At 37.4% G+C, this 20,998-nt stretch overlaps 1 protein-coding gene and 1 long non-coding RNA gene across 2 annotated transcripts in view; both read left to right on the top strand.

The window, feature by feature from the left end:
• LOC122138271 (opsin-5-like) overlaps window positions 1-20,998 on the top strand; it is an 82,610-nt gene that overhangs the window by 55,971 nt on the left and 5,641 nt on the right. Inside the window, exon 5 of the mRNA XM_042730157.1 lies at window positions 2,950-3,088. Coding sequence (XP_042586091.1) covers window positions 2,950-3,088 — 139 coding nt within the window. The remainder of the gene's footprint in view (window positions 1-2,949; window positions 3,089-20,998) is intronic.
• Window positions 11,594-14,278, top strand: LOC122138272. The gene is made up of 2 exons (XR_006155463.1): window positions 11,594-11,746; window positions 14,073-14,278. It is a non-coding gene; the product is annotated as an uncharacterized LOC122138272 (long non-coding RNA).

Genomic DNA, 20,998 nt, shown 5'->3' with positions numbered 1-20,998 from the left:
AACGTGTCAGCTCCTCTTGAAGGTGGGTGATGTGCTTGTCGCTCAGTTTCAGCTGGGTTGTGAAGGCATAGCTTAGGGAGCTGGTGATCTTGACTAGCTCCTCGTGGTTGTTGTTCTGGCTTGAATCTTGTGTCAGGAATCTTCTCAGCATTAGGATTATTATTAAAAATAATAACAGTTCAAATGTCTTGGGGGTGAGGCTGTCGGTCATGCCTCTCAGCCAAGAGTTCCCATCTTCCCCATGGGCAATGGGGTCTGCAGTCTGCGGCATGTTTGCACGCTGGGAGAAGAGAGACTGACACAGATCTGTGTGGAGTAAAAGCCTATGTGTGGTGGGAAAACTAAGTGTTGTGTCAGTGATTGTGAACCACTAGTGAAGTGTGGTGATGACTGTGCTGGTCTCAGGGTGTCTAAGTAGACTAGAGATGCGAAGACTTTGTCACTCTAATGAGGAAGAGGGAAAGAAAGAAAGAGGTGAAAAACAAATTCAATGACAAGCAGCAATTTCTGTTTTTCAAATGAGGAAAATTAATTTTCCCAATTAAATGTTATCAAGAAGGTAAACAATATTATTAAATCTCTTGTTTTGGACAAAAGAATACAATAATAATGCTGATATCTCTTTCCTTAGTCTGACAGGATTGACACCGTACACCTTACAGTTGGACCGCTCACCAGGGAGCTGCGAAGGCGACAGTTGTTCAACACTTATCTCTATTAAATTGATCTCAGCGTTGGATGAGATGCTAAAACTTGGATTGCGTTTCCAAATGTAGGGAGGTTAGGAAGAACAAAGGAGATGTTGATCACAATCAAATTCATAAGGGTGATTCGTCTTCTTTGACAAGATTGCGTATTTCATTCACTTAGAATTGATTGATGGTTCTTACATGTCCCTACAAATGTTAAAAGTGAAGAGGAAAGGAAAGGAGAGAGAGGACGGAGATGGTAAGTCTCAGTAGCGGTTATCTCAACTACGAGGAGAGCGTTGTTTTAGTTGCTGTACAACTAATCAACAAAATAAACTTTAAGTGAAAGAGAGTTGTCTTTCTAATTTAGTTGAACTCGTAGTGAGGGATAACAATGTTTCCTTTTAGGGCTCAGGTGTGTCGTTCCCAAGCTAGGTATACACAGAGGAAAGAAATGGTAAGAAAAGTAAAATTAAAAAGTAATAAATTAAATAGAGGAAATCTATAAATAAAACAATAGTGGCTAAGTGTATAACCAAAACAGGAAGAAAGAGGGGTAAAACGCAATAAAATAAGTACAAGTCTGAATAGAATATATTCAGATGGGTAATAAATAAATTATGTAGAACAAGTTTAAACTTTCAAAGTTCAAGTCTTATTCGTACCTAAAATAATTAGGCCCAAAAGAGAATACTAGAAGTTATGATCATATGAAATGATCTGAGGGGGAAATCTGAATGATTCAAAATCAATTTAATGTTTTAATTAAATTTTAATTTGACAATTAATAATTGTGAGTCAGTATTTCCCTTTCTAGTAAAATGCCAATACATGGTATCGTGATAAAAGAGAGAAATAAGAGAGAGAAAGAGACCAACAAGTGTTAGTTGAGATGTTTAAAGGGTTAAATCACTTTAGCGTTTCCCACACAGACACTATTCAACCACTGGATGTTAATGCTAACGGCTAACCTTTGAGGCTAGTGGTTTTAGCATAGACTGTAAATACAACTGTTTCGTTAGCTTAGCAACACCGTGGAGTTTGTTTACACTAGTGTCGATGCGCTGCGCGTGCGCAGTTCAAAGTTGCTCCGGAAGTAGGTTAAGACTTCCGTGTCACGGTTGTAACTGTGGCAACCAAAACAAACTCTAGTGAACTAGCACATGAATCATTGCATTGCAAGTACAGTTAAGCATGTTACATGAAATGTCGGCGCATTTCAACACTGTACAAATAACAACACCGCGTTTAGTTGGTGTGGCACTTAAACTCTCAGTTCGTATAGAGTTAACTTTAACTTAATTCAAATAGCAGCTTCGTGCTGTAACGTTAGTTAAGGGAAATCAGCGATCTCGGCGGATCTGGACACAGTTTCTCTGGACACAGACACAAACACAACAGGTTTTCTTCGCTGCTGGGACAAACTTAATTTACTTGATCAAGCCTTTAAAACACTCCCATTCAAATTACTCTCGGACACACGCAGTGTTAAGCGAGATTGCATTCACTTGGTGAACAGGGAAACATTATTCTCTAAAGTTTAACCCAGGGAGTCGAATAGCATTTGATTCAGCAGTGGAACACGCACTGGCAATCAAGCTATGAATAACGAGGCTTTGATAAATAGATTGAGGAACACGCTCAAAACTATTCTTTATTCACAGATTTATTTCCCTTTGAATTACTACAGTTTAGCTTCGTTCAGCGAACGGTGACTGAGATTCCCTGCCGGGAGTATAGCTTTTTGAGAGGAACACGCAGTGAAATCAATTTAGCTATAAACAAGGCATTACAAAAATGAGGAACACGCTCAATTTCTACCTTATTGTACGATCTCAGATGATAACTTTAAGTTCACTTACTGCCGTTTAACAATGAAGAGGCGGACTTGAGTTACAGCCTCCTCTGCGTTCATTCTATTCAAGCGGTCGCGCGCTGCTTACGTCACGGGTCTCACACACACACGTCTCGACTCAGAAGCTTCTCATCTTTCATTCGCAGCAAAAGAAAAGATTAAATAACTTGGTTTATGCTCACAATTTAGATTAAACTGCCCACATTCTCCACCAATAATACTGTAAGGGAAACAGGTCAATTTAGCTCAAAGGGAATCATTTAAGATTTTAAAGGGAATTTGAACAGAATCACTGTTTCACGGCTGATCACTGAAACGGCCAGCGATTCACTGAACTAAAACATTTAATAGTGATCAATACTTCATGCTAAATGAATGCTTCTGTGATTTTACTTTCTTTAATAGGTAACAAATTCTCCTACTCTCATGCCTGTCTGATGATAGTGGGGGTGTGGTGCTATGCTATGGTGTTTGCTGTGGGTCCCTTGGCAAATTGGGGTCATTATGGCCCTGAACCCTACGGAACAGCATGCTGCATAGACTGGTAAGTGCCTGGAAGGATGTTAAAGGGAGTACTGAAAGATTCTCAGAAAAACAGACAAAGAAAGCCAAAAAGTCAGACTAAAGGTTATGTGTGTAATTTATATGCTATTAGTGGCAGTGCAGCTCGCTGCCACAATACTAGGGTTTTCTGCGTGATTGTCTGGGCCCAAGTGTTCTAAGTGTGTGTGTGTGTGTGTGTGTGTGTTGGTTTTTGTGGTTTACAAGGACTTTTGACCTGAATACGCACCAGCATTACAGAGACATTTTGGTTTATGGGGACAGGGACCATGTCCTTCAGTACAATTCCAGCAATGTAGATGCTATTTTCTAAGTCCCAGAGAATCCCTCTCAAATTTTGGTGCCATGTCCTTACATACACCGAAACCCTGGAATCTTACTATACACTAAGTATCTCTGAGCTCGAGAAGGCACCCTGCAGCCGGGACCCAGTACAACACCTGCATCCGCAAAAATTTGCATAATACACATGTGTAAGTTTTGAGACTGCTGATTGGCTGGATCGGTATTCTGAGTGGGAAATCGCCAAAAACAAGATGGTGTCGGTGGGCAGGACTTCAGTGAACTATAATTTATCAATTGCAATTTAAAGTCACCATGAAATCCAAATAGAAAATTCTTATTTTTTAATGGAATACTGTAGTTTTTATTATAAATAATTTATCCATGCATTTCATTATTATTATTATTATTTTTAATTCATGTGCCCTAGTAATCTTTAATCAAAAACGTTAACCTCCCCTCCCCCTCAAAACGACTCATCTTCTCTCCGGGTCACGAGCTATGGCATGAGGGTGGAGCTATTGACGTGAGGGGTAAGCGCTGGGGGAAAAACTGAAGCTGATGCTTCAGTTTATAAAATTCAATGCATTGACCAGTGCTGACGCAAGCCATGGGGGAATACACTTCCCTTAAAAATGTAAAGGATATTAGGATATTACCACAACATTACTCTTAGAACATAGCAAACTATTTTATTATAATTTTTTTTTATGAATATGACTTAACCTGATGGAGGACGCGCTCAGTCATTCAGGCAGTCTCTCGCTCTCTTTCACGAGCGCTGTTAGGTATGTTTTGTGGCGTTGATCGTCATCCTCAATAAATAAAAACTTTCTTCATGCTAGGGTGTCGGCGCTGAATCCAGTGGAGAGAAATCTCCTCACAACAAACTGCAAACTGGCATTCAGATCTGCCTCCCATTTTGTTAGCAATGCCCCAACTTCCAATGATCCAACCAGTTCCCGAAGGACAAAATCAAGTCCTGCCCTCTCATTTCAGAAGGCATTTCACTCGGATAGACATCACAGTAGAGTAAAAAAGACAATCGCTACTTCCGTTTCATGCCGACTATAAATATATGAACGTATAGCATTTATACAAGTAAACGTATGCGATAAATTTTGATTATAGTTTAAATTACTTGAAACCTGTTATTAGTCAGACTAAGAAATAAGAAAATAAGATCTTTTTGTGTAAACCGAACCACACGGTTAACTCCTAGGGTTATATCATAAATATATTAAATGCATGTTATTATCATTTTAAAATTTCGTTTATATTATAATCCGTGTGATCCAATCCGAGGTCAATTTCCTGTTTGGACCGGATAAAATCTCTGCACCTGAAGAGAAGGCATCTTTGCTGTGGACCTGCTAGTATTAAACGGCTGTAATATTAAAGGTAAGTTATATTGTTGTTTAATCGGGTTTTTAAATATTTGTGGCTCAGTTTGTCTTGTTTGTGCATGTTTTGTAAGCGCATCAGAGCTTGTTTTACAATTTAAAAGCAGCTAGCTTGTAATGTTAACGGTGCCAATGGACTTATACAGATACAGTCAGATAAGAATCATCACCGGTTACTATCGTAACCTCAGTTCCCTGAGAGCGGGAACGAGACATCATGGAGAAATTTCTCCATTATGGGAATTCCTTCCCTTCCAACCTTTCTGATGTCCTATTGGCTCACGCCAGTCCAAATGACTGGCCAATTGTCACAATGTATGCAAATCGCATGCAAATACTGACAAGATCAAGAGGCAGTATAAAATGTGTTGCACGGGACAATTACGTCAGAATCTGATACTGAACGCCACTTAGCTGGTCGAGCAGTGAATACGTTGACCTCCGTGTTGTCTCGTTCCCGCTCTCAGGGACCCGAGGTTACAATAGTAACCGGAGACGTTCCCTCTCGAGCTTTCACAAAACATCAAGGAGTCATTTCATTCATCACTATGAGCAGTCTGTACAAGTCACATACTCAGCGAAGATAGAACACACTCTCACACATTTCCTATAACCAATAGCGACGCTTGTAGGCGGACTCACACCTGATTGGAGGAGATAAGCCAGTGAGCCTCTAAAACCCAGGTATACTTAATTTGCATATTCAATTCAATTCAATTCAATTCAAGTTTATTTGCATAGCGCTTTTTACGATACAAATCATTGCAAAGCAACTTTACAGAAAATTAAGTTTCTACAATATTTAGTAGTAGCTTGTCAGTGATGACTGTCAGTTTATGTGCATACGGCAAAAATGTTCAGAAAAATCAATAAAAGACATAAACAAACAGACGATTAACACTATTAACAGCAATTATGCAATCAAACTTATAGCAGAATGTGGTAGTTCTGTATGTTGTCTGGGTTAGCATCATCTGAGGTCCTCTGAGGGGTTGGCATCATCTCTTCTCAGGTGTTCTGGATCCAGACTGGAGCTTGTGTAAATCCTAGTTACCACGGGATGTAAATCCCGTGGCAAAACAGAGAAACAAATAGAGACATAATTAGTGTAGCTGCTGCATATCTGGACAGTAATAATGTAGGCTGTGCTGAGAACAGGGCAGAAGCAACAACAGTACTGGAAGGGGCTGCACAGAGATAACTGTGTTTAAGCAGCATAACACATAGCATAAAAATGGTAGCACAAAGTGAATCAGACATGAATAATAAAAAGTGGCACTGAGTACAGGGCAAACAACAGCAACAATAGCATAGAGTGCTGCACAGAGTAATACTGTGCAAGGCAGCATAACACACACGTACAGTATATAAGTAGCATAAACGTGAATCAGTCACTCACCAACAGCACTTGGGAGGCTAAGGACTGAACATCCAGCTGGTAAAACCTGGCGAAGGTATTCTGAGAAGACCAGCCGGCTGCAAAGCATATATTTTGAATAGACACACCTCTCAACCATGCCCAGGAGGAGGTGATAGCCCTTGTTGAGTGGGCCCTAGTGTGCAAAGGGCATTCCAAACCTTGGCTCATAAAAGCAGCCGTGATGACGTCCACAATCCAGTAGGAAAGTCTCTGTTTTGACACAGCTCAACTCTTTGCACAGCCACCGTAGCACACAAAAAGCTGGTCAGTTTGCTGAAAGGTGGCAGAACGGTCAATGTAAATCCTCAAAAGCCGTGACGGGGCACACCGAAGTCTGAGAATCTGCACCACACAAGGTCGACAGGACAGGACAGACAGTGAAACAGTCTGCGCTCTGAACGGGGTAAATAGTGATTTAGGCACGTAGCCCGGTCTCGACAGGAGAGTGACGCTGCAGTCACCGGGTCTAAAACAAATACAGTTGCTGTCCACAGAAAACGCATGTAAATCCCCTATGCACTTAGCCGAAGTGAGTGCAAGAAGAAGTGAAGAAGAAGAAGTTTTGAGAGATAGCTCCTTCATATCAACGGATGCTAAAGTCTCAAATGGTGGCTGTGAAAGAGCTCTTAACACCACCTCTAGGTCCCAGGGCAGAACTGAAGGCGGATGCGGGGGATGCAATCTCCTTGCTCCTTTAAGAAAACCCACCACCAGCACGTGCCTACCGATCGATTGCCCGCCCAGCGGGGAATGAAACAAGGCAATAGCGGCCACATAGACTTTCAGTGTTGATGGTAGACATCCACTATCCAGTCTGTACTGTAGAAAACGCAGACCATTTGAAACGGAGCAAGCAGTCAGGTCGATATGAACATCACAGCACCATTTTACAAACACCCCCCATTTTAGAACATACAAATGCCTTGTGGAGGGCACCCACGCCTCCAACTGCTTTGGATGGCTTCAGGTCAGATACTGAAATTGCCAATGTTCTAAATAATTTTTATGTAAGATTTGATCAGTTTGATTTTAATGCAGAGATTGAGGAACTGAGATATAAACTTGAAGACAATCATCATCTCATTCTGGAGCAGAGAGCAGTTGAGAACTCTTTACTTTTTTTAAACCTAAATAAGAGTCCAGGTCCGGACAATATTTGTAGCAAGCTGTTAAAATATTATGCAAGCCAATTAGGTCAGATTTTTACTGATATTTTTTATATGTTTTTATATCTTCAACGTGTACCTTACATTTGGAAACAGGCTGTTATTATTCCGGTCCCTAAAAGTAATAGTCCCAAAGATTTAAATGATCTTAGGCATGTTGCCCTCACCTCTCTTGTAATGAAATCTTTTGAGAAGCTTGTGAAGAAAGAGATTGTAATGCAAGCTGAGCAAGTCTGACCCCTTGCAATTTGCTTATCCCACACAGGAGTCGAGGATGCTACAATTACTTTATTAAATCTTCTGTACAAACACTTGAAAGGGAGTAATACGCATGCTATACTTTTGTTTATTGACTTTTCATCAGCTTTTAATACTATCCATCCTCACATCTTAGTTATGAGATTTTTAGAGCATTTTAAGCCAAATAACAAATTTACCTTCTGGTACTAATAAAGATACCATGATCTTGACCTTGACCAGGAGTCGAGCTTACTCCTGGCAGGCTCCTCTGGAGGACTCCAGGTAAGCTCGAACTCCTGGACACCCTTTGACAGAACCCTCATGAGCTCCTCCTGGAGATCTGGGGGCCCCATGCTGTTAAGTTGAACCAGCTCCGATCCCACCCAATCCTCCCTCTCCGAGGTAGAGAGGAACTTCGAGTCATCCCACTGCTCCTGGCCAAAGGACACAAACTCTGCAATGTTGGAAGGAGGGCAGAAGCAGTCCTCGGGGAAGGGACGACTGTTGGGGTTGGCAGAGCGGCAAGATGGGCTTCACCCCGAATAGGCCGCGAGCCACATCGTGGCGGGTCCGGAGCATTGCCCGCAGTCAGACTCGTCCAGCACCGCCTCAGTGTTAGTCTCAGCCTGACATGTTGGTCAAAGGGCCTCATGGGTGGGCCTTGGCCAAAGAAAGCTGCCATACGCTAGACTACCTCGGTGTGGGCCAGCCCCAGGGATGCGACACAGTGGTCGTGTTGATCCGGCAGCTCTATTGGTCCCATGCATATCTTGCAGATTGTAGCCATAATGAATTCAGCAGGTGAAGTAGAAGATTCTAGCTAAATTCTAGAAGAATTGTTGCGTGTACCACATTTTATACTGCCTCTTGAGCTTTTCAGTATTTGCATGTGATTTGCATACATCATGACAATTGGCCAGTCATTTGGACTGGCGTGAGCCAATAAGACTTCAGAAAGGTTGGAAGAGAAGGAGTTCCCATAACGGAGAAATGTCTCTGTGATGTCTCGTGAAAGCTCGAGAGGGAACCGCAATATTTGTCACCTTTAACATGTTTTCATTTGCAATATAATTGTAACTGTAATACAAAATAATAATATGTTGTCATGATTACATTCTGTGAAGAGCCTTCACTTATTAAGCCTCCATGTATTTGATACAAAGTACAGCAAAAACAGTAAAATTGTGACATTTTTACTATTTAAAAACTGTTCACTATTTGAATATTTAAAAAAAAAAAAGTAATTTATTCCTGTGATCAATGAATTTTCAGCATCATTACTCCAGTCACATGATTCTTCAGAAACTATCTTCTAATATTCAGATTTTCTGCTCAAACATTATTATTATTATTATTATTATTATTATTATTATTATTATTATTATTATGTTGAAAACAGAGTAGAATTTTTCAGGTTTTTTTTACAAAAAAAAATTTAATAAGAAAATAATTAATAAAAAAAAGAAATGTCATTTTTAACAAAATAAAAGTCCCCATCATAAATAAAAATAAAAATAAATAACCCTTGCTAAATAAAAGTATTAATTTGTATACCCCCCACCTTCTAAAAAAAACATTAGAAAGATTTCTGAAGGATAAGGTGACGATGAAGACTGTACTAACGATGCTGAAAATTCACACACAGGAATAAATAACATTTCAAAATATATTCAAATAGAAAACAGTTATTTTAAATAGTAAAATTATTTTACACTTTTACTGTTTTGCTTTACTTTGGATCAAATAAATGCAACTAAATGTAGACTTATTGAAAAAAATATATAATAATAATAATAAATAACAATAAAAATCTTACTGTCCCAGTAGAACTGTCAGTTGTCATGTGAAAACAAATTTACTGAATCATGTCAAATGAAATGTAGTGTGTCAGTATTATTGAGTGTGTTTTTCAATAAAAGCAGATATATCAAATAATGGCTGAGGTGAACGGGTGAAGAAGAAAGCTCAAGCCACTGGACTGAAAATGTGGCAGACATGTCAATAGTTATTTACTGCATAATGTAGTGCATATGTTGCTATAATTTTCAGTTATGTATTCTCAAAGCTTGATGATTATTAAATGATAGATTCCAAAGAATGATATTTTCACATTGTAGGTTTTCAGTACTGATTATCTGTCATTTGTTTAGTGTTGATGCAGCCCAAAGATGATGGTTCCCTTGGGCAATTTGTAAATGATGACCATATTAACCCAAACAGCAGGATGAAGACAATCCGTGTGGACAGTAAACCGCATGCCATGAGGAGCATCTGTCCTGGTGAAGAAATCACATATGATTATGGTGATTCTGAGTGGCCATGGCATTGCACAGTATGAAAACCTTTACAATAACAATTATTTATTGGATTATGTTAAAGGTTGAAAGTATTAATAGTCAAATGTTACCCATGGTAAAATTAATGACTTTTCATGTATTACATTACATGTGTGTTCATTACAATATGTCAGTTTGTGTGAAGCTTTACACCTGTTTTATGAGGACAATCATAACATATTCTTGATGTTTGACGACTGAAGAATCTCAGTGTGTTGTGTTAGTTTGACAAAAGTCTTGTCTATGAAGACACTATTTATTATCGGGACATAGGTAACTCAATAATAACTAGTTCAAGCATTTCTGTGCATGAGCGAGACTCTGGTGACATAGTGCCTGTGTTAGCAATATGTTATGATGTTCCTCCTTATAATACAGGTGTAAAGCTTCACACAATCTGACGTACTTTAAAGTACACAAATGTATTGTAATGCATAAAAAGACATTAATTACCTCGGGTAACATTTAAATATTGAAAAATTGATTTGAAAAATAAATGTTGTGCTTTTATTTGTATATCATCATGTTAAAATGCAAGGAAGATTATAAAGTCATTTTAAATCGGTATTTCATTACATTAACAATTGGCTGTCTATGCATTAATTCCTTGGATATATTTCTCACATTGTGTTGGATTAAAATTGTTTTATAGCTCTTAGAAAAAGTGTTTCTGTATGTAAAGTGTTTTTCCTTATTTTTAGATAACACCTAAGACCCAGCTTTCATCAGACAATAATGATTGTGGTGTGGTTAGACGAGGTAAGGGCTGGAAGAGAATGATCATATGAAGCAAAGATGTTTGTGAGATCTAGGCTGTTATTGTATTTAAACCAAAGATTCAAATGTCTGATTTTATGTTTAATAGACTCTTAGTGAGGTTGAACCACCCACTCTTGAAATGAACACTCTGTAATAGAGAAGGTATTAATTATTATTATTTAATGTGTTCAGTTGACAGCTGTCAGTGTTAATGGACTCCTGTATTTGTGCAGCTACTTTTACTTTCAGTGGTGTTCCTGTGGCTCAGTAGTAGAGCATTGTGTTAGCAGTGCAAAAGGTTGTGGGTTCAATTCCCAGAGAACACATGTTAGGTAAAAAATGTTAGCCTGAATGCACTGTAAGTCACTTCGGATAAAAGTGCCTGTTAATGTAAATGGACTGAGATGTAAATGTTAGGATGATGTCTTGTTTAATTGTAAAAATACGTATCAGTTCATTTTAGTGTCTTTCACCTGCGTTATGTTATGAATTCGACTAAACATTGTGTAACTGTTGAAGTAATAAAATTTTCACTTAAATTTGGCCATTGAATACAGCAATAACAAACAGGTGAACATGTCCTGATATATGACATTTTTATCATAGTGTGCTCCAGTTTCTGGCACCTGGCACAAGTCCTGCTATTCAAAGTGTCATGAATGGAATGGAAAGCAGTCATTACAGGTAAGAAAATATTCGATTCTTTCAAACTTTTTTTTTTTTTTTTTTTTTTTTAAACGCAGAAGCAAGCTGTTTTCTGTGAATGTGCGAGACTTCCTGTTCATTAGCCGCTGCAGGGAAATAACGAGAAGAATAATAATGTGCTGTAAATGTTTAAACTGAATTAAAAAATAATTTTTAAGGCCAAACCTGAATGACAGTTTGGAAAATAATGTTTAACAGGCCATGTTCTTTTGAATATTTTGTTTGAAATGTCGTTTCTTCTGTTTGAGTTCTGAGTTTCCTGATCATTATGTAACTGATTTCTTGCAGCTGTTCAGAAGATGCCCACTGAGAAAACCACTTTTCCTCAAGGTACCAGTGTTAAAATTACAATACTACCATCAGTGTACAGTGGTGATCAAAATTAGAGAACAGTCTATAAATACTTGACTTTTTTGGAAATGTTGTTAATCTTCATCGCTCAAAATTTGAAGGAATATTAGCTGTAGGTATACCACTGTTATACTAACATTTTTGACAAAAAATTTGACATTTTGACAAAAACCTTTATTTTTTGGAAAACAAAGTGATCAAAATTAGAAAACAGTAACCACTGTTTCACAAAAGATTACAATTATTAAAACAGCCTTCAGAAAAGAGTAGAAAGTGTAGAGTCTCTTGCTTTGAGTGACTTCAGCACATCTGTGGCAGCAGGACATCACTAGTTGTCACTCCCTTTCTGACACTGCACTGGTATGATCTTGCTCCAATCTCTTCTATAGTTTGGTAACTGTAGTGGATTTCTTAGCCATAACTTTGTCGCCAAAGATGTTCCAGAGATTTTCAGTTGGGTTTAGATCAGGACTTTTTGGGGGTCTTAAGTGAATAAATGTCATTGTAAAGCAGCAATATTCTAGAAATCACAGATACAGAACGATAAATTTATCCTGCAGTGGTTGAAAGGGTCATCCAGCAACCTGGTGTCGCAGGGTTTCAGTCACCTTAGAGAGCCCCTTTCACATTGAGATTCCCCATAATACACAGGTAATGTGTCCCAGCAATTGTTCCCAGATCATTAGATTTTGGTTCATTCACACTGCTAGTGATTTCCCGGAATCTGTGCGTGATTTCACACACAACCCTTACAGGTCCCATAATCAGGATGTGAGGTGTAATGTACGAGTCGAAAACGCTAGGCACGTTAACTTTCACTTAAGCTGGTGAATGATCTCAGCTTCAGCGCCGATAGTGAGGAACTACCTGATCTCTGCTTCATTACAGTTTGTGCATATTTTTTCGTTGTGAACATTGATCTGCCTTCAAAAAAAACCCGGTAAAAGGTTGCACGATAACATGTCATCACTTTGACACACGCTTTATGGCATTGGTTCTGGCTTTTGTTCACACAGAGCTCATTCCGGGACAGAACCCGGCAATGTTACTAGGTCCCCAACCTGGGATCGATCCCGGAATCAATCCTGGGATGTGTTTGCATTCACACAGAAGGCGATCTGGCAATTTTCTGCACAGGACCAACATGCAGTCTGAAAGGGGCTTAAAGCTCCAATATGTAGGAATTTTGTAATAAAATTTCCGAAAATAACTTGCACAGTGTGATATATTTCCTCCAGTTGTTTACTTACAATATCTCAAAAGTCTCCAAAGATTTTTTTATTTCAGAGAAATTCCGATTTTAAATAACTGGCCGTCCCGGAAAAAATATGTCGCCTCTCAGTGACGCAATGTCCGCTCTATACTTTTTTTTCCGGTGTAGACCATGTGATGTTCCACCACACCGGAATATCACATGGTCAATTGCGGAAGTGGTGGTTATGTTATAGCCGCTCGTATGGTTTGGTTGTCGTTGTTATGGATCACGATAACTCTTTGGCGAGTATTGAAGTGCCAGTAAAACGTAAGTTATATTGCTCTTTATACTAAGGTAAGGATTTTTATCACGTGTGGTGACCAAGATTATGGCAGTACAATTAAATACAATCGGATATGTGTTGTTAAAAATATATTTAGTCATTACTTGCAAATGTTCGTTCAAATTTACTTTTAGAACGATTTGTTTGAGCACGTTAAACAACACGCCATTAACCATAAACACGTAACACTGCACAACATTAACCCAACAAATCATTTAACAAATAGCTGTAAGTTGTAACGGGATAATATAGTATAACATTTCACGTTCCTTGCAGTTCATTAATTATGATGACATAAAATAATACAATCATATATACAGGTAATACAAAAAACGAATAAATTACCTCATCCGTGATCATGATTCGATTTATCCAATTTAGATACATTGCTATGGTGAAAACGCATTAAAAACGACATCTCCCATCGTCACCTGCTTCATAGCGTCATCAAGCTTCTCCTTTGTTATTGTTGGAAATGCGCCCTCTTGTGGTCAATTACAAAAGTCACATACTGGAGCTTTAAGTGTTCTCTAATTTTGATCCATCATTTTTCATATCTCATTTGTATTTTTACTGTGCTTTAGAATACAATTAATATATGAAATGTGCTTTCAAAACTGCTCTTCTTCTCCTCTTAGGATAACTTGAAATTGGACTAAGCAGTTAACTTGAAATTGAAGAAAGTATATGTCTTTCTCTAATTTTAATCTCCACTGTAAATACAAACTAGTTAGAATGTACTAAAGTATGTTTTTTTTTTTTTACAGACAATGAGAGTGAGGATGAAATACGAAATAGAAAACCCACGGAGAGGACAAAGAGTGTGCTAGTCAAATGCTGAAGTGACAGCTTTCATGAAGCATTTTAAGGCACATATAGCCAAAGGAAAACTGGCCACAATGACTGAGTGCCAGCAGTGTAAAACTGCTGAGGATCCTGTTTTGGCCAGACGCAGTGCACAAAACATAAGAGACTTTGTGAGAAATCGGGGAATTAGCTTGAAAAGAAAAACCCAAAAGAAGTGATGTAACATCCTGTTCTCATTGATGCCCTTCTATTAAGATTAGCAGTTTGGTTGTTGTTTTAGGTATTTTTTCATAGTGTAGAACTTGTTTATGGCAGCAGTACTTAAAGGGATAGTTCACAAAAAATGAAAATTTGATGTTTATCTGCTTACCCCCAGGGCATCCAAGATGTAGGTGACTTTGTTTCTTCAGTAGAACACAGACAAAGATATTTAACTCAAACCGTTGCAGTCTGTCAGTCATATAATTGAAGTGAATGGGATTCATGGTTTTGAGAAAAAAACATACACAAACAACACCAAATTAAACCCTGTGGCTCGTTACGATATATTGACGTGTAAAGACATGAAACGATCAGTCTGTGCAAGAAACTGAACAGTATTTATATAATTTTTTACCTCTGATTCAACATAATATCAGAATTGTCCTGGCCGCGTTCTCAACAGCCGGCACGTAACACATCTTTTTCTTCTTCTTGGATGCCCTGGGGGTAAGCAGACAAACATCAAATTTTCATTTTTGGGTGAACTATCCCTTTAATCACATCCCACACTAGAAATTTAAGTTTAACTGATAAAGGAATAGTTTGTCAAAATATGGCGGTCCTGTCCTTTTGACACTCTCATGTTGTTCCAAACCCGTATGAATTATCCTCTTCAGTGGATTATAAAGGACATGTTTAGCAGAATGTTTTGGCTGGTCTCATCCTCAAACACCACTGACATTCACTGTATGGAGAAGGTGTAATAAATGTGAATGCTGTTGATGTCTGAAGCTGTGGCTGTCTGAAACTTTCTGCTAAACATCTCCTTGTGTTCCATTGAAGAGGATAAGTCATACGGGTTTTCTGAATTGTCATATTTGGATGAACGGTCCCTTAAGGTGAAAGCTGTATCTCTACACATTGCATTAGTTACAGCGTGTTGAGTAATTTAATCTTATACATTTCAGTGCCTGTTAAATGACAACTTCGCAACATGAGCTGCACTTTAAATGTTTTGTAAATATTTTCAGTTTTAAATGGTTTACGTTCTTGACATTTCAATAATGCCAAAACATTTTATTTTATTTTATTTTATTTTTAAGATTACGCAAGTGTTTTATTGTCAATGTTTTGAAGTTTATAGATGTCATTTTTCTCACTAAAATAGCATACCATGCTTGTAAAACATGGTAAAAACTGAAAGAAAAAAATATTTTGTGTTGTTACTTAAAGGTGTAATTAAATTGCTTCTAAACCACATTGACATTGGTCTCTTTACTGTTGTGAGTTCTGTTGTGTATTGTGTTAAAGATCCAGTACTCAGTACTCTTAATTTTAAATTTTCACCCTGGTATCGGTAATGCAGTATAGTGTCATGTTTGTGTGTTGTGTATTGTGTTGTGCTAGTAAATGCTGGTCCCTATTAGGGGTGTGCCCAAAGTGAATACCTCATTCGAAAGGCACAGATAATGGCTTAAAAAACGAATAACATGTAACGAATAATTCTGCCCAAATATTTGGCTGATGTTTGCTAGATTCACAGGCGAGCCAGGGGATCAGTGCGATATTTTACACAAACCTCTAAATTCCTCTGAATGTAAACTTTATGAATGAAAAGAGCACAAATTATACACCGCATTGCTGTTGCCACTCTGGCATCTATCAGAAATTATAGCTTGGCAAATGTAGGCCTAATCATGGATCGCAAAATGTACCAAAAGAAGGGGGGCCCGGGGGTGCAGAACTTCACTGGATGAGAAGCTTGATTATAATGCATTATAAATGTACCAAATCCTTGTTGTTGTACTACATAAAGTCTGTAAAACTGTATATTTTACATCCTAGTCTTCATTTTAATAGGCTATTAGAAACAGTAATAATAGTAGGCTTTTAAGTTAAATGCCAGATATTATTTATTAAGCTATGACTCTGGATAATAGATTTTTAGAATAGAGATCACCGTTCTCCCATGATTCTGAAAACAAAAAATTAGACAAAAACAAAATAATATATAGGCTAATTCACTTAGGTTTCTAAATGTTTTATTTATTGTTATAAATTAGTCTAAAATGTTATAAATGAGACTATTAAAAATAAAAATATGTAAAAAATACTTTCATTATACGTATTTAATGTTTGCAACACAGAAATGTAACCCACTGTGTAGACTGTTTGTGAAGCTGTTTCAAATATAAAGCTTAAATGGTGAGCGCTGCTCTCTCTGGATCAGCGGCTGCGCGAAAGCAGCACTGTTAGAAATGTCTGTAAATTAAACAGTATTTAACTGTAAAATGAACTGTATTTTACTGTAGGACAGTTAAAAGAAAAGCTTTTATTTCCCGCTTGGAGAAAGAAAAAAACGAAGACACACAGATGCGAGAAGAACCAGTCAGATGCAAAGGTGTGTACAAATATGACTCCTTTTATTTTACATATATTATATCTTTGAGTGTTCATTTGAGTGTTGAGTGAGTGTTCATGTGAACTGTTGGCCGAACAACAAAGCTTTTTTTTCTGCTATTATCGCTTGCCGTTAACTGATTACCCCATATAAATGCACGTCATGCATATAGTACTGGAGTAAAACCCACAATGTTCGTGTGCAAACACTGTGGCGTCTCTGTGGAGACATTATACGCCTTTATTAAATATGCCAAAGGGCATAAAACACGGCGAACTTCAGGTTATTGGAGAAAGTGCCTGAATCCCCATGCACTTTCCAAAGCCTCTCCGCCCTTCAGTCTCACATTTACCGCAAACACAGAAAGGCCGCAAAAAACCCGAACAGATCAGAACAGCACGATCTGAATTCTAGATGCAGTGTTGAAAGCTGTACATTCGTGTCGACCAAATTCGCCAGTCTTTGTGAACATCTAAGTCTTATTATTGCTGTTAACATAACTTTTGCAAATAAATACATTTTATACAAAAAAAGTTTTCATAATATGCTTTATTTATCTGTGTGTGAGTGTCTCAACTTTAAAAATTGCTGTTTCATCTTTGGACCCTACATTACCTTACATTTCTTACCTATGAAACTTATTTTAACATAACATTGCAATTTTTTTTACAATGTTACTGATGTATAGATTAATGTCTTACCCTCATGTTCTTTTTACATTTTGTATATTGTATACAAAATTGTATGTCATAAACGTGTCATCTCTGTATGTTTTGCAAGAAAAAAAAGTAGACATTGAGCACTAAGCATGCCCCATCCGGGTTCGTCACTTATTGGGGTCCCCTGGAAATATTTACGTTGTGTTCTGTGCCATTTGCAGCGCATTTCTGTATTTGGTTGTGTTGTGAGTATTTGGTTGTGTTGTTAGACATTTTTACACATCAAATGATCTAACAATTTTTTTCTGTTATGTAAAGGTTCATTGTGAGGATTAACCCTGACAACAGTAAGTGCTCCTCAAAGTTCCAGGTCAGCAAAATAAGTGGGAAGATGGTGCAAAGGAAGAACTCTGGCTTGAACCCTCATGTATCCTCCTTCATTAAGGAGTTTCTGGATTTCAGCTGGCAAAACTATTAAGCTACTAACTGTGCGTTCACACCGCCGGCGTCGAGAGCGTCAAAAATCGCTCTGGCCGCCCTGCTCACAACGCTGCAGAAAGTTGTTTTCTGAATTTGTACGTTTTTAAGATTGTTCTTATGACTGAATCTGTTCATGTCTGTTATTTTTAAATGGTCTTAATATGAAACTTTTATGTATAAATTGAAATGTTTTCAAGTTTTTGGAAAACTGAAAGTACAATCTGCAAGAATATTAAAATGTTATTTCAAGTATTACAATTGAACAATTAAATCAATAAAAGAAGTTAAACAGTCTTTTGATTCTTTTTATAGTTTTTACTACTGAGACCTGTTGAAATACAATAATTTGTACAGTTTTACAATAAATAGTAAAAGTGGACAACAATTACAGTAAATTTCAGTGTAAAGTAATATTTTTATTGTATTAAAATATATCAATGGAGAAAAGAACAACATTGTGTTTTACAGTAAAAAATATATTATATTGTAAATAAATTTACAGCAGTTAAATGGTACTGTAAATATGAATACAGTATTTTTACTGTAAGTTTAATTTACAGTAAGTTACTGGCAAACTGCTGCCAGTAAGTTACTGTAATTTCTACAGGACATTTTTTACAGTGAGGTTTAAATATTCCGATGTGACTGTGATTTTAAATTCATAATATAGGCTACGTATAGAGGAATCATAGTCATATCAACAAGATTGTGTGTGTTTGAATCGCGATCACAATCTTTTAATGATTAATCCATATGAGTCTATAGCCTATGTATTTTTCTTTGTCATAATTTGTACCAGACCTCAAAAGTTACTCGGGCCCAGGCCCGGGCGGCCCCCCGACTTGCGCAATCCCTGGGCCTAATATTACCTAAAATAATACAGGTCTTTCTACTATTTGTGTATATATAAAAGGCAATTATTTAAACCTTATAGGCTACGATATGATACACGAATCAATAAGCACAGCGCGATTGCCAATCAAACAGCCACACTGCCATCTCTGTGCGTCTCTGTCTCTTAAAAACCAAACCAGCTCTCTGTCAAGAGTATAGGCTAATAATCAACTTAAATACAGATATATTTTCTACTAGGCCTACATGTTTGCTTTCTTATCTTTTGCTGGTTTGCGTGGCACACTCACATTTGTTAATTGAAGTTCAAAAAAGACTCGTTCAAAGAGTTCTGCATAATGAAAGTGTGCGCTCTGAATTCATTCAGTCGTGTTCAAATGATCACTCAATGTTTGTCATGAAATCTTCCTACTTGTATGATAAATGTACACTGCCCGTCCAAAAACAAAGTCACACACTCTAATATTTAGTTGGACCGCCTTTAGCTTTGATTTTTGGACGGGCGGTGTATTTTTTTTTTTTTTTTTTTTTAGAAATTATTAATTTTATATTTTAGAACACTAAATATAACTAAAATAACAAAAATATTTTTCCATACTCTGTTCTCTTTTTTTCCCATAGGTTTTCCAAACCTGCAAATTACTTAATATAATATATATAATAAATAAATATATATATAAGTTAAATACTGCATATTTGTTCAGTGATAACTACGAAAAAAACATAGGCTGTAAAACCATAAACATACAGTAACAATCTTATTAAATAATGTACGAAGTTCTGGTTTAAGCTCTGCCTACTTCCGGTTTTATCCGAATACAGATACAGATACAAATAATTTTGTGATTGATACAGATACAAATACTGGCTTCACTGCACACCACTAGTCCTTATAATGTTGAAAAATGTGCGGTTGTTTATTGTGTTTAAGATACAGTACTCTTTATTCAGTTTGGTCTTGGTAATGCAGTAATAGTGTCATGTTTGTATGTTGTGTGTTGTGTATTGTCCTGTGCTATTAAATCACGTTCTACCTATAACGTTGGAAGATGTGTGGTTTGTGTATTGTGTTTAAGATCCAGTACTTTTTATTCACCTTGGTCTCGGTAATGCAGTATAGTGTCATGTTTGTGTGTTGTGTATGTACATGTCCCTGTAAAACATATTGGTCTCTGTAATCCAGGGAACTGACATGTTTTGTGTATTTATAATGAGTGTCCTTATAAACCGGTAGGACCCTAAAAATCACAATTAATTAACGGGCACATACAATAAATAAATACAAACCATCCTATTGTGTGTAGAGAAAATTCTAAGCCAGATTCAACTAATTGTTTGATAGTTTTATCATCTCTGTAGGGCATTGGGAAAGGTGTGGCCCCTTAAACCACCATACAACTGGTTTGGCCATCAAAGGCCTGCTAAACCATAAAAGCGTGTGTGTTTGCTTGTATGTTTGTGTGTGTTCTGGGTAGTTGCTTACTGAACCAAGTTAAAAGAGCCCTATTCCTGTTTAGAGACTGATATTCTGATCTCAAGATTTGGCTAGGGTCCCTCAATAAGTACAAGTATATTGGATTTTGTTTTATCATCTGCCAAGGAAAAATTGTAAATGTGATCACTTTGATAGTTTTATAGTGCCACAAAGCTACAATGTACTTTTCACTTTTTGGAAAGTCAACCTACAAATGGCTTATTTATAGTTGCAAAATGAACTGAGATAGGTAGTACTTTATCATCAAAAAAATACACACTTCTTAAAGTAATCTAATGCACTGCATGTTCTATTGAGATCATATGGAGCACTCTCTAACAAAATTACTCCACTCTTTTTATGGTTTTATTTTTAGAAATGATTGCCTTTGTTTATAGGACAGTAGAGTGCAGACATGAAAATCAGGCAGTGTCTCTTTTGTCCCCCAGTAATTTTGTGTCTCGTTCAGCCAGCCCAGTGACACTTTCAAGCTGGACATTCAAACAAGGCCAACAGACATAGCCATCTACTTCAACTGTGTTTCACACCTGGACCATGAAATATGCTCTTGATTTAGGGTTTGAGCCTTTTTATAAGGAAAGGATCCGCCAACCCCTGGGTTATAGGCCAAGCATTCTTTCACTTTCACACCTACCATTCACAGAACAGGTTTAGGCCCACATTAACTAAACCTTCTCAAAGATTAAACTACCCCAGTTGGGACTTGAACTTTATTCAACAATTCCTTCTCTTCTGTGTCAGTCTTTGACACACATTCATGACAGTACCATGATGCATGCATGTGCATTCTTCTGCTTG

This window comes from Cyprinus carpio, chromosome B8 (genome assembly GCF_018340385.1).
Source record: "Cyprinus carpio isolate SPL01 chromosome B8, ASM1834038v1, whole genome shotgun sequence".
Lineage (NCBI taxonomy): Eukaryota > Metazoa > Chordata > Actinopteri > Cypriniformes > Cyprinidae > Cyprinus > Cyprinus carpio.
The sequence above is the reverse complement of the archived record's forward strand: the minus strand, read 5'-3'. Positions and strand labels throughout refer to the sequence as shown.